Here is a 15445-nt window from a genome sequence, read left to right on the forward strand (position 1 = left end):
CTATTTCAATGCACAGAAGTCAGTAATTTGGCCAATTTTATACTAATAAAAAATGTCAATATAAAAATAGCATCCAAAATAAACAGTGTACACATTCCTGGCACTAAAACATTTCCTCTGTTTATTAATCAAGTCCCTAGGTCTCTCCTATATTATACCTGCTTTCTATTTTAAAATCTTAATCGCACAAAAATAGAAGAGTTACTCTATTTCTCAGATAATAAAATATAACCAGGAATGATTGGTCATGGTTTACAGCGTTCAAATAATTGAATCTGATCTATTAAAAACCCATAAAACAGATATCGCATTGGAGAGAAGGAGTATGGAAAAAGTGAATGCTTTCAGATATTTGGGAGTTGATGTGTCAGCGGATGGGTTTATGAAGGATGAGGTTAACCATAGAATTGATGAGGGAAAAAAGGTGAGTGGTGCATTGAGGTATATGTGGAGACAAAAAACCTTATCAGTGGAGGCAAAGAAGGGAATGTATGAAAGTGTAGTGGTACCAACACTCTTATATGGGTGTGAAGCTTGGGTTGTAAATGCTGCAACGAGGAGGCGGTTGGAGGCAGTGGAGATGTCCTGTCTAAGGGTAATGTGTGGTTTAAATATTATGCAGAGAATTCGAAGTGTGGAAATTAGGAGGTGTGGAGTTAATAAAAGTACATGTTAGTCAGAGGGCTGAAGAGGGGTTGTTGAGGTGGTTTGGTCATTTAGAGAGAATGGATCAAAGTAGAATGACATAGAGAGCATATAAACCTCAAGGGTAAGTAAGGCGGGGTAGGGGTCATCCTCGAAAAGGTTGGAGGGAGGGGGTAAAGGAGGTTTTGTGGGCCAGGGACTTGGACTTCCAGCAAGTGTGCATGAGCATGTTAGATAGGAGTGAATGGAGACGAATGGGTTTTGGGACCTGACGAGCTGTTGGAGCGTGAGCAGGGTAATATTTAGTGAAGGGATTCAGGGAAACCGGTTATTTTTATATAGCTGGACTTGAGTTCTGGAAATGGGAAGTACAATGCCTGCACTTTAAAGGAGGGGTTTGAGATATTGGCAGTTTGGAGGGGTGTGTAATAGGAAGGTATATATATAATTGGGGCCCTGATATTATATTCTATAGGGAGTTTATTATATTATTTCAGGTCACTTTTTATATTGTATCTTTATATATGCTTCTAAATTGTTGTATCTGGGCACCTCTGCAAAAACATTGATTATGTATGAGTGAGGTAAAAGTGTTGAATGATGAAAGTATTTTCTTTCTTTTTTGGGCCACTCTGCCTGGGTTGGAGACGGCCAACTTGTTGAAAAAAAAAAAACAGATGGAAACCTTATCCATCCTCAGAAAAATCAACAAAAATCTAATGTTTCAGCCACTTTGAGGTCAATTTCAAGCTACTTCTGGTCCCAAAGCCAACCAAAATCATGTCTATTTCAGTAGTGTGTTTTCGATTATATCGGATAATACCAAGATAGTCAATAAAACCATAAAAACCCTCTGAGAAAACACCTCAAAGTTGCTGTTTCAATCCATACACAAGATCAGAGTTTTTTTTTTTTTTACTGAGCACACTTGCAGCACACTCATTCTCTCATATATAGGGCAAAATTTATTACTCATGGCTTATCTGAGTGAGCTGAGCTCATGACGTAGAACTACACACGAAGGACCCTGGCCTCAGTGATGCACTGAAAAGGACCTGAAAAGGCCTGTTTAGACACACTAATTTTTTTTTTTAGATCCTTAGGTCAAAGCAGTATAATAAGATAAGTTACCCTAATTTACATTAAGTGAAAAACATATATTATAATTCTTTTAAAAGGTTGAAAATGGTGCTCAGATCCTTGATGTAAATATGGATGAAGGTTTACTTGATGGCAAAGCAGCAATGACACGCTTCCTCAACCTAATAACAACAGAGCCAGATATATGTAAAGTAAGTATATATACAGTATTCACAGTAAATTAATTGTATTTGAATACAGGGCACCTAGGATTAAAAAAATTAATGATGGTTTTGGGAGAATGTCACTCAGAATTTGTGTACATTATTATAAATGATAGGTTTTAGCTAATTTTAAATGTTTCCTCTTCAGCAATCATAATGTGGTACAGGTCGGCCATCACTAATCCGGCAATCAGTTACATGTATCCGGTTCCATCAGTAATACGGCACTAATTTCAGCTAGCATAATTTCAAATTTCATCATTATAATTACTCAGAAATTGTGCAGATGGTTGTAATTCCACAACAGCAAGCCAGTGGAGGAGAAAGCAGTGATGAAAATAAGGAAGATGAAGCAGAAAGACACTCTATTGATAGGTTAATTTAAGTGTAATCTAACCTAACCACTCTGTAATCCGGCAAACTCACTAATCCGGCATGCTACAGGTCCCAATGATGCCAGATTAGTGATGGCCGACCTGTATTTCATCTTTAGTATTTTAGGCTCTAGCATCTGCTAGTTATTTTATTGACATCCTGAAATTGTGGTGTTTTGTCCTTCACGTTTATTAGGAATTTTATAGGAGTTAATATAGAACTTGGTGTGATCTTGCTCATTTTCTTCTTCCCTCCTTATACATTTGTGTATTGTATTTTGGCTTATTTAACCCTTTCACTGTTCAGACCCCCAAAATTAAAATTGCTCTCAATGTCCAAATTTAAAAAAAAATCTTAGATTTTTCTGATGGTAATAAAACAAAAAGGAGAATTTTTCCATCAGTACTTTCTGAGAAGGAGAAGCGTGAATTTGAAGGTCTATCATCTGCTGACTGCAACATCAGCAATTGCCGAGTCCTCCATGCCTTGAATGTCAAGCAAGCCAGAGGCTTGCTTGACATTCAAGTTGACTACTTTTCTATGTATGTACTTATCATTTAACAAAAATTCTTATACTATGGCATATTTTTTGTAAATTTTATCCCTACACCTGGCTACAATAATATGCATAATAAGGATTTTGCAAAAACTTTTATTATCCCAGACTTACACCCCTAGTTAAGCTTTAACCCTTTCAGGGTCAAGACCCCTGATCTAAAACTTGTTCTCAGGGTACAAGAATGTTCAGTGTTTTTTTTTTTTTTTTTTTTTTTTTTTTTTTTTTTTTTTTGCAGAATAGTATAGAATCTCTTTCTGAAAGTAATGGAACCAAAAGGTGTGAAATGTGGTGGAAATCTTATGGAATTACACTCTTGCAAGTTAGTAGTCTCAGCAATATTTATGCATCTGTGATTTCACCCAATTTGAGCCCTATTTTCAGTCATTCCATTGTTCCAGTCAGCCAAACTCATAGCTATTTCACCAGTATTCTTTCTATTCTATTGATTGAGTATATTTGTATATTTCAAGTACCCAATAAAGTGATTAGAAATCAGTAGTTTGGCCAATTTCACCCAAAAGTAAAAAATTGCCATTTTAAAAATAGGGTCCAGAATAAATAATGTAGACATTCCTGGCATTAAAAAAATTCCTCTCTTCATTAGTTATGTCCCCAGGTCTCTCTTATATTATGTTTTCCATTTTTAATTTTTATTCACAAAAAATAGAAGATTTACTGTCATGCAGACTATTGTATTAATGTAATAATTGTATAAATAATGTCAGTGCATTCACAAATGTGTACTGGCCATTTGGATGCGCATTGGACAGTTGATGTCATTTGTGTACTGGAATGTCAGTAAAAATTGAACACTTCTGCTACTTTGAGCTCAATTTCAAGCTACTTTCAGTTCTAAAACCAATCTGTAGTATATCTTCCATTCTATCAGATGAGACCATGAAAAAGAATACAACCATAAAAACTATACAAAAATACACTATAAAGTCTCTGTTTTAAACCAAAAACAAGGTTGCAGTTTTTTCCCCATTATGCACTGCTTGCTGCAGGATTTATTTTTATATGGTGCATGCTTACTGCATAGAGCCATTCTCTTACCTCTAGGCCCAAATTTACCATTCACAGTTTATCAGAGTGAGCTGAGCTCATGGCGTAGAACTACGAGACCAACCCTGGCTTCAAAGCCATAGTACCATGGGACTGATCTCAAAAGGGTTAATAATAAAAAAAATTAAACACATTGTCCATATCTCACTTAGGCAGGGTGACCCAACAAAAAAGGAACACATTTACTCATTTATTACTGTCATTCTCAACAGGTACCTATATGCATTGATTCATCCAACTTTGATGTGATTGAGGCTGGTCTTAAGGTGACACAGGGTAAAAGCATTGTCAACTCCATTTCACTGAAGGAGGGAGAAGAAGAGTTCGTCCGAAAAGCCAAATTAATAAAAAAATACGGGTCTGCAGTAGTTATCATGGCTTTTGATGAAATTGGGCAGGTGAGCCAAGCTATTGTGAGAACTAGATTGAATTGCTTCAATAAATATTGACATTACATTAGTCCTATTTGTGAGTTACTGTTGCTGATATGAATTTGTGGATTGATTTATTTATGTTATAGTAGACTGTTGATTATCATGGGTTCCTTTAACATGTTTTTCTCCATTACACTGTTGCAAAATTGTGGCCTATTTTTGACTAGCACAATGTCACTTCTGGGAAAAAAAATTTGGAGCACTGCATGCTGGACTGCAGGATTTTTCCCCTTCGTCTAGTGAGCTCGCAGGCTCCTGCCTTTGGGTCAGTCCACTGTGGTTGTGGGGAAGGCCTAGCTTCCTTCCCTGCCTCCCCATCCCACTTCTTATTGGTCTGTAGACGTGTCCCATACAATTCTCAGATCTGTGTTTGTGATTAAATTAGTTGAATCCTGTATGCCAGTCACTATATGCAATGTTTTCATATCAATAAGTCACTTTTTCTGACTTTCTTTTGGGTTATCATAGGTAATTTGCACTATGTATGATAATTGTACTTATGTGTACCTGTGCCTAAATTAACTTACTGTGTTCAAATGTAAACTTTCTGGAGACAGTGTTTATATACAAATTGAGAGAGTAGACATGAACTGTACCTATCCATTTGAGAGACCTTCTCAGTGTTTATATAATTTCTGCTTATCTTCCTTTGCATAATAAAGGTTAAAAGATGAAAGGAACCTGCAGGTAATGGTGTATGCAGTATCTACTTGATATATATTTGTGCATTAGTTTACTTGGTACAGTAATAAACAAAGTAAGACATCTGTGAGGGTGTGTTGTTGTTGTTGGGCATTAAGGGCTAACAGCCTCTGAACATGCCACCCACCCTCCCTTCCTTAACCCTTAAACTGTCCACACGTAGATATACGTTCATGTGTGGTGGGCTCCGAACGTAGATCAACGTTTTATTTTTCATTCCTTCAAATTTGGTGCTATAGGCCTGAGTTGCCTAGACATGAAAGAATGGGTCTGTGCACTCAAAGTGCACACTATGAAAAAAATTGGGGACCACTTAGTACCTTGTGGGAGCACCAGTTCAACTGAGCGCCAGCTAGAGCAAATAGCGTGGCAAACACCAGTGATTCACTGATGTTATGTCATATTAACACTCACATTTTTAAGAGGAAAGTAAAAATAGGTGAGATAAATGCACGAGTGGGTGTGGGTGGGTGTGAGTTGGTCCTGACTAGCTTGTGCTTCTGGGTCAGATGTCATGCTCCTTTCAGTGGACATGACCTGACTAGGTGGGTCATTGGTCTAAGCCGGAAGGTGACATGGACCTGCTTTGCATGGGCCAGTAGGCCTGCTGCAGCATTCCTTCTTTCTTATGTTCGTATGTATTCAGCTGGCTAGCTGGCTGGCTTTGGCTGTCTCTGTCTGTATCTATCTATATCTCTATCTGTCTTTATCACTGTCTATTTGTATCTCTGTCTATATCTCTGTCTCTCACATGTACTCATAAATACAGTTCTTTCTTTCAACACACCGGCCGTATCCCACCGTATCCAAAAGGAAAACGAAAGTTTCTCCTTTTACATTTAGTAATATATACAGGAGAAGAGGTTACTAGCCCCTTGCTCCCGGCATTTTAGTCGCCTCTTACAACACGCATGGCTTACGGAGGAAGAATTCTATTCCACTTTCCCATGGAGATAAGAGGAAATAAACAAGAATAAGAACTAGAAAGAAAATAGAAGAAAACGCAGAGGGATGTGTGTATATATATATGCTTGTACATGTATGTGTAGTGTGACCTAAGTGTAAGTAGAAGTAGCAAGACGTACCTGAAACCTTGTATATTTATGAGACAGAAAAATGGACACCAGCAATCCTACCATCATGTAAAACAATTACAGGCTTTCGTTTTACACTCAGTTGGCAGGACGGTAGTACCTCCCTGAGCGGTTGCTGTCTACCAACCTACTACCTTCAAATTGTTTGTAGATATAAGCCATAAATAAACATGACGCAAGTAACAGCAGTGTCACTTACTCAACAATCAGGAAGTGGCCCATACACCACAAACCAGCAGGTTTACTAGCCACTCCCTGAGACAGAGACAAGCAGATGGAAAGACAGACACACAGGCAGACAGACAGAGAAGCAGAGCTAGGCAGACAAACAGAAGTTTTACCCTAAAACTTCCATGAAAACTTCCAGGTTATGATCTTTTGGTCCATAAACAGTAGCGCTTAATTAGATATTTGCCTTAAAGCATCCATTCTCTTCATATAAAACTTGTTAAATTTTCAGCAAAATTATAATAATGTTTCATACATAATTAACATCCAGTACAATCACAAGACAGTTATTTTGTTTTTAATATTGAATAAAATTACTAGCAAATGAGAATAAAATTGGTATTTCATGTTTTGTGTGCATATTTTAAACACTTACTACTTGTAGGCTGTGGATGTGGAGAATAAAGTTAAGATTTGTCAGCGATCATACAAGATCCTAACTGAAATAATTGGATTCAATCCTAGTGATATTATCTTTGACCCCAACATCTTAACAATTGCTACTGGAATAGAAGAACATAACAACTATGGAATTTACTTTATTGAAGCAACAAAAATTATCAAGGTAAGTACTGAATCAGCCTTTATATTTTGTGTGCTGTACTGATTTGTACTGCATTGGAATGTGGATTTTTTTTTAGATATACTGAAATATCACCCTATGATATAACAGCTTAACATTAATTATTGAGGCTCATGTGACTTAAAACTTGGAGATTTTAGTATAAGATACTATGGTTATAGTTTTATGCAGTAAATGCATTCCAAACCCATGGTAGCTGTATTAAGCTCAGTCAGGCCATTTACACTGAATCCTACTTAATAAGAATCTTCGATGTGTGAGCCACACTGATTGCATACAGGAGATGTACATTATACATATGGAATTATAGATGAAAATGGGGCATCATATAATAAATTTGCATAAAGCAAATCCAGGTAAGGCAAGGAAAACATGTACTGTACCTGGAATCAGGAAGATGGCTATTAACATTTTTTAATTACTAATGTTTTGTGATTGGTTAATAAGTGATAACAAATATAAGAATGGATGGTCCCTTTTATATTAAATCTGTGAAAGAAAATTATTTTGTGGTATAAGTAATATATTGTAATTTTTTTATTTTCTCATAGGCTAGTTGTCCTGGGGTACGAGTAAGTGGTGGTGTAAGCAACTTATCCTTTTCTTTCCGTGGAAAAGAAGAAATTCGTGAAGCAATGCATTCAGTCTTCCTCTATCATGCTATCAAAGCTGGCATGGACATGGGTATTGTCAATGCAGGATGCCTTCCTGTGTTTGATGACATAGACCATGAACTTTTGCTTCTTTGTGAATCTCTTTTATGGAGTACTGATCCAGAGGGCACTGAAAAATTGTTAGCATATGCTGAAAAAACTTCTTCTCAAGTAAAAATTGGTGATATTGAAGATGAATGGCGAAGTAAGGATGTGGAAGAGAGACTGAAACATTCTTTAGTGAAAGGTATTGATAAATACATAGAGGAAGATACTGAAGAAGCTCGTTCAAACAAAGAAAGATATCCAAGAGCATTAAATGTCATTGAAGGACCACTTATGAATGGAATGAGTGTCGTAGGAGAATTATTTGGTGCTGGAAAAATGTTTTTGCCACAAGTAATTAAGAGTGCACGTGTGATGAAAAAGGCTGTAGCATATCTCATTCCTCTCATGGAAATAGAACGTGCTGCAACTGTTAGTGAATTTGGGGAAGTGATGTCAGACACTGATAGATATAATGGTACAATTATTTTAGCCACAGTTAAAGGTGATGTTCATGATATTGGCAAAAACATTGTGGGAGTAGTCCTTGGATGTAACAACTACAGAGTCGTTGATCTAGGTGTTATGTGCCCTTGTGACAAAATATTGCAGTATGCCATTGCAGAGAAAGCTGATATCATTGGTCTCTCTGGACTAATCACTCCATCACTGGACGAGATGATCTTTGTTGCACGTGAAATGGAAAGATTAGGTCTACAGGTGAGACCTGTGTTTAGCTTATTGCTTCATGTTTATTTATTTAAGTATTCTTATGTGCTATAGTGCCCACAAATAGCCCCCAAAATAATGCTGGTTACAGTCCATCATTTGTAAATAACTTTTGTTGCCCCATTTGCTCTCACTTTATTACAAGAATTAGACCATGTGCAACATTTGTGTATCTTTATTTGAGGATGTTGTGCCAAGCAGTGTGTGTAAGTCTACAAGGCTGAGACACTGATTACCTCATCATTTACTGCTTCCAGTTTCAAAACCTTCAAATTACCTCTGTATTGAATATATAAAGCCATTGATTGGCAAAACGTCTTCAAATAAAGATACTCAGATGTTGCACGTGTCTAATTCCTTGTCTTGTTGGTATTGCGTGCCATTAATCTATGAAATTCTTTAATTCATTTTTGTGTATTAAACTAAAAAATAGGTTGGGGGCAACACACAACACTGGACAACAAAACACTACTTTTTATCTGCTTCTGAGGTTAAATATATATGCCCTTAATTAACTAATGTTTTCAGATTTCAAATTTAAAGTCAGAATTGTCCCAGCATATCAGGATTTTTTAGTTATAAAAAAAATTGGGTATTATTCATAATACAGTATCCAATGTACAGTTTACAAATATACTCTAATGTCATGGAAAATATATCAGTAGAGTAATTTTATGTATCTTTAGTGGTGGATTGATAAGATTATTTTGGACTTTATCTGTTACTTCTCCTGACAGTAAGCTGACACTTGTGTACCTAACATATGATACTTTTACCGTTGTTTCCAAAATTAGTTTACCTAGTGTAGATCAAGTGTTTAGATTGAAGCATATATGTGAACAGTATTTAGATAAAGGTAGGGAAGTTTTTATTGCATTTATGGATTTAGAAAAGGCATATGATAGTGGATAGAGGAGCAATGTGGCAGATATTGCAAGTATATGGAATAGGTGGTAAGTTATTAAATGCTGTAAAGAGTTTTTATGAGGATAGTGAGGCTCAGGTTAGGGTGTATAGAAGAGAGGGAGACTACTTCCCGGTAAAAGTAGGTCTTAGACAGGGGTGTGTAATGTCACCATGGTTGTTTAATATATTTATAGATGGGGTTGTAAAGGAAGTAAATGCTAGGGTGTTCGGGAGAGGGGTGGGATTAAATTTTGGGGAATCAAATTCAAAATGGGAATTGACACAGTTACTTTTTGCTGATGATACTGTGCTTACGGGAGATTCTAAAGAAAAAATGCAAAGGTTAGTGGATGAGTTTGGGAATGTGTGTAAAGGTAGAAAGTTGAAAGTGAACATAGAAAAGAGTAAGGTGATGAGGGTATCAAATGATTTAGATAAAGAAAAATTGGATATCAAATTGGGGAGGAGGAGTATGGAAGAAGTGAATGTTTTCAGATACTTGGGAGTTGACGTGTCAGCGGATGGTTTTATGAGGGATGAGGTTAATCATAGAATTGATGAGGGAAAAAAGGTGAGTGGTGTGTTGAGGTATATGTGGAGTCAAAAAATGTTATCTATGGAGGCAAAGAAGGGAATGTATGAAAGTATAGTAGTACCAACACACTTATATGGGTGTGAAGCTTGGGTGGTAAATGCAGCAGCGAGGAGACGGTTGGAGGCAGTGGAGATGTCCTGTTTAAGGGCAATGTGTGGTGTAAATATTATGCAGAAAATTCAGAGTGTGAAAATTAGGAAAAGGTGTGGAGTTAATAAAAGTATTAGTCAGAGGGCAGAAGAGGGGTTGTTGAGGTGGTTTGGCCATTTAGAGAGAATGGATCAAAGTAGAATGACATGGAAAGCATATAAATCTATAGGGAAAGGAAGGCGGGGTAGGGGTCGTCCTCGAAAGGGTTGGAGAGAGGGGGTAAAGGAGGTTTTGTGGGCAAGGGGCTTGGACTTCCAGTAAGCGTGCGTGAGCGTGTTAGATAGGAGTGAATGGAGACGAATGGTATTTGGGACCTGACGATCTGTTGGAGTGTGAGCAGGGTAATATTTAGTGAAGGGATTCAGGGAAACCGGTTATTTTTATATAGTCGGACTTGAGCCCTGGAAATGGGAAGTACAATGCCTGCGCTTTAAAGGAGGGGTTTGGGATATTGGCAGTTTGGAGGGATATGTTGTGTATCTTTATATGTATATGCTTCTAAACTGTTGTATTCTGAGCACCTCTGCAAAAACAGTGATAATGTGTGAGTGTGGTGAAAGTGTTGAATGATGATGAAAGTATTTTCTTTTTGGGGATTTTCTTTCTTTTTTGGGTCACCCTGCCTTGGTGGGAGACGGCCGACTTGTTGAAAAAAAAAAAAATCAAAATCCATTCAGTGATGTTTTACTAAATGGTATTTTTAAATTTAACTTCATATGTAATAGCATTAAGCAAATACTGTAGTATTTTATCTCACTCCATTAGATTCCATTACTTATTGGTGGAGCCACAACATCCAGAACTCACACAGCAGTGAAGATTGCCCCCAAATATTCAAATCCTGTGGTGCATGTGCTTGATGCTTCCAAGAGTGTGGTTGTGGTAAGTAAATTCTTAGATAGTATAACAATAACTTCATTATTTACACTAAACTGCTTTTCATGGGAATTGGTATAGTGCCTGCACTCTGAAGGAAAGGTGGAGATATGTTGCAGTTTTTGAACTGTAGTATTGGCATGCATCTGGCCAAACAGTAATGGAGTGAATGATGATGAAAGTGTTTCTTATTTTTCAGGTTACCCTGCCTTGGTGGGAAACAGCCGATGTGTTATAAAAAAAAATTAAGCTTATTTGCACAGCAAAAATTATCATTAAATTGTGAAAGAATCAAGCATGCTTTGTGTACCCCTTTGAACACAAGTACCGTACTGTGTATAATAATTTTACTGTAATATTATTATAATAAATGATACAGTAGGACTTCCCTCTTTATCCAAAGCTCTGATATCTCTAAACACAATTACTGAAAAAAAATCATGAGTTCTTACCTGTTATCCAGTAAGATTATACAATCATCATCTGAAGTTTTTGTGGCCACACTTAGCTTGTTTACAAGCCACTAGTTAACCAGATAGTGCATTGTTGTGGCACTCATGTTTGTGTGTTAGCAATGTCTGTGTACAAATTGCTGTAATCATGCAGTAATGACTGATGGAAGCATTATGTTGCACCTTCTCTAGATAATTTTTTTCCTGGATAGAGACACGGTTGACTGATAGGCAACATGGAGGATAGCACATGTGATGTATCTTGTCCAGTTTCAAGACTTTATCTATCCTCACAACCCAATCTGTTGCCAGGCTTTCTATTGGTTGCCTGTTCATCTAGACTGTTGCTGTTGGCAGCCTGCTGACCCACATGGCAAGGGTTCAAACCACACCCATTCCGTGATTTGTTTGCAATCGCATTATTATGATTTCGTGAGTCATGATGGTGGCTTTGAGGGGACTTGAGCTAGAGTATGCCATGGCCATGCTGGTGTGGGATTCATCTGTGAAAACCTACATTTGTGGTCACAGTGGGGCCCATGCTAACCTCCCTATGGTATATAGAAATGCATATACCTAGTTGGATTAATCTATTAGAGCCAGCTGGCCAAGTGGTTAACACATTGGCCTGTAAGTTTTAGGACAGATTCTTTATTTCTTGATTGATTTGATTTTCTTGAATTATTTACAAAGAAGTGGTCATCTTGTGTGTGATGACTTTAGCTACTGGAGTGATTGTCCAGAACAGGTTTCCTATTCATGCAAGTTCCTGGAGCTAATAGATCTGGATAATTTTGAGAGTATGTTATAACCCACCCGTATTGGTGTCCATACATTGGACTTGGTTCTGTCTGCTGCCAATTCTTGAAGCATTAACCCCTTGACTGTCGCAACCCCAAATCCTGAGGTGTCTCCTGGTGTCGCAAAAATTAAAAAAAAAAAAAAATTCTTATGAAATGAGAGAGAATCTTTTCCCGATGGTAATGACACCAAAAGTACAAAATTTTATGGAAAACTTATGGAATTACGCTCTCGCGAAGTTAACGACCTCAGCGATATTAACAAATCTCTATTTCCCCCACTTTGAGCCCTATTTTCAGCTATTTCCATTGTTCCAGTCAACCAAACTCATAACTATTTCTTTAGAATTCCATTTGTTCTATCAATTGAGTACAAGAAACTGCCCATTTACTGATTTCAACTACCCAATAAAGTGGTCAGAAATTGGCAATTTGGCCAATTTCATGCAAATTAAAAAATATGCCAATTTTAAAATAGGGTCCAGAATGAACAATGCAGACATTCCTGGCTCTAAAATAACATTTTCTTTGTTCATCAGTCACATCTCCAGGCCCCTCTGATATTACTCTTGCTTTCTGTTTTAAATTTTTATTCAAACAAAAAATAGAAGATTTACTGTTATGCATACTACTGCAGTATTGTAATAATTGTATAAATAATGTCAACCCATTTATGACTGCATATTAGAATGGCTACTTCGACATTTATTGGATAATGACATCGTTTGTTTACTTTTGAACATTGGCAAAAATCAAACATCTCCCCTATTTTGAGCTCCATTTCAAGGTCCTTTTCATAGTAAAACTAATCAAAATCACCTCTATTTCTATAATATGTTTTCCATTCTATCAAATGAGACCAAGAAAATGAAAATACAACCATAAATACTATACAAAAATAGACCACAAATTTGGCGTTTTAATTAAAAGAACGGTCAGTTTTTTTTTTCTCATTATGCACTGCATGCTGCAGGATTTTTTTTATATGGTGCACACTGACCACACAAACCCATTCTCTCACATGTGGGCCTACCAGCTTTCTCCTGCTTGATTTGAAGCCGCTAGAATTTATGAGTATATATACGTCAAACACGGTGGCTCGTAAGACATATATATACGACCGAAACAGTCAAAGGGTTAAAGATATGGCACTAATATCTCTTGTTTTGAAGGCTCTCTTCATACCCCATCCCATGTCATTTTTTTAATGCCAAATCTTCAGTTGGATGAAGATACACAAGAACCTGGTATTTACTCAACAATCCCTACTTATTTAAGCAATACAGTTTTTATAATTGTGGTTTTGCATATTCTTGTGTAAACATTTATTACTTTACTGTATGTCTTTACTTTAAAAAGGTATGATGCCATACAGTGAGACACTGAACACTTACTTTATCAGCTGATGTCTGTTTTTATTTTCTTTATACCTTGATGCATTGGTAAGTAAATAGTACTGCTTATTATATCTTAATAAAATGCATATTTCTGTGTATAGTGTTCATCGCTGCTTGATGCTTCTCTCTATGATGACTTCATCGATGATTTAACCGAAGATTATGATATGATCAGAGAAGAACACTATGAAAACCTTCGTGAGAAAACTTATGTTAGTCTTGCAGAAGCCCGTCAAAGGAAATTTAAAATTGATTGGGAAACTATTCCAAAACCTGGTTAGTGTTTCATTTGTTTTAGAATTAACTTTAAGGTAACCCTTAGCTAGGAATCTCAAATACATTAATTCTCTGTCATAAGGATTCTTATAACTGCCACCTATTTTTATAACTACCTCCTATAATATTAGAGGCATTAAGTGTTTTTGAGATACTATAGTAGCATACACTGAGTGTAGAAACACACTACAAATATAGCAGCGTACACACTGAGTGAAGCACCAGCATTATAAGTGTGTCTCTTTTGTAATAACAAAATTTGTACACTACCTAATTTTTTGCATGCATCAAATTGACATATTTCATTATGGATATAAACAAATCTCTCTTCTTCAGTACTTTGCAGCTATATTCTATACATCCTAAAGGCATAGCATTCACTCAACATTTCATATGGATATCCATATCATTCTCACATTCTGTTTACTGTATTAAATGTTTCTTCATGATAATATTGCTGTAGGCTTACTCACCCATGCTAATCATGGTCCAGAGGCTCTGATCCATTTTTTTTTTTAACACACAGCCGTATCCCACCGAGGCATGGTGACCTAAAAAGAAAAACACAAGTTTCTTTTTAAATTTAGTAATTTATACAGGAGAAGGAATTACTAGCTCCTTGCTCCCGCCCTTTTAGTTGCGTCTTATGGCATGCATGGCTGTCTGGTGTATGGCGACTGTAAAATTTTAAGTATACTGTACAGTAAGTATACTTAGAATTCATCAAGCTTTCTACCAAATTGTGGTAGGCCCCATTCTTGCCATAGATCAGGTTTTATACAATACTGATGACATTTTAACCATAATGTAGATTTTGTTCATACTTCTCTACTTTTCCTTCAATATAAACTAAAATACCATTTATGAATTAACCAGAATGGAGAGAGTTTTGCACTGTGTAATACCATTCAACTGGATATGGGGTGTTGTTGCTACCCTACTACAGTGCATGGATAGTATCTATGCCCCACATGTAGCGAGTTCAGCTCCACAAAATTCTTTTCTCTTCATATTGTTACATTCGATATTAAATAAGTTTCTAAATTTTGCAGTAATGGGTAAATTTGCTATAGTGTAATTTCAGTATTCTGTCTGAAGATTATGTGTGATAGTGTATATCAAAGCTGTTAGCCCCTTCACTGTCAGAAGCCCTGAAATTTAAAGAGCTGACAATGTCAGGGATTTTCTAAAATGGTAGAGAATCTTTCTCTGAATGTAATGGCACCAAAAATACTAAATTTGATGGAAAACTCATGAAATTACTCAGGTGCAAAGTTGACAGTCTGGGCACAATTCATGCAATTGTGAGTTCCCACTTTGAGTCCTATTTTAAACCAATTCGACTGCTCAATTCCACCAAATTTTTAGCTGTTGTGAAATTTATTGAGCTCAAGAAACCACCCATTCAACTACCAGAACTACCCTGTCAAGTGCAAGGAAGTCTGTAATTCAGCCACTCTAATACAAAATTAAAAACAGTTCAAAAACAGAGTAGAAAATAAACGCTACAGGCATTCCAGCCACTAACGCAACACTTAATCCTGTTCATTAATCATGTCCCCAGTTCTCTCCATTTT

The 15445-nt window shown here is 36.6% G+C and overlaps 1 protein-coding gene across 4 annotated transcripts in view; it reads left to right on the forward strand.

Annotated features, from left to right (window-relative positions):
• Positions 1–15445, forward strand: part of LOC128693675 (methionine synthase-like) — an 86187-nt gene that overhangs the window by 49965 nt on the left and 20777 nt on the right. For all 4 annotated transcript variants that reach the window (XM_070091066.1, XM_070091065.1, XM_070091067.1 and 1 more), the window contains exons 10-15: positions 1824–1937; positions 4161–4346; positions 6792–6971; positions 7541–8407; positions 10833–10949; positions 13694–13868. In XM_070091066.1, the coding sequence (XP_069947167.1) occupies positions 1824–1937; positions 4161–4346; positions 6792–6971; positions 7541–8407; positions 10833–10949; positions 13694–13868 (1639 nt within the window). The remainder of the gene's footprint in view (positions 1–1823; positions 1938–4160; positions 4347–6791; positions 6972–7540; positions 8408–10832; positions 10950–13693; positions 13869–15445) is intronic.

The sequence above is a fragment of the Cherax quadricarinatus genome, chromosome 34 (genome assembly GCF_038502225.1).
Source record: "Cherax quadricarinatus isolate ZL_2023a chromosome 34, ASM3850222v1, whole genome shotgun sequence".
In the NCBI taxonomy this organism is placed as follows: Eukaryota; Metazoa; Arthropoda; class Malacostraca; order Decapoda; family Parastacidae; genus Cherax; species Cherax quadricarinatus.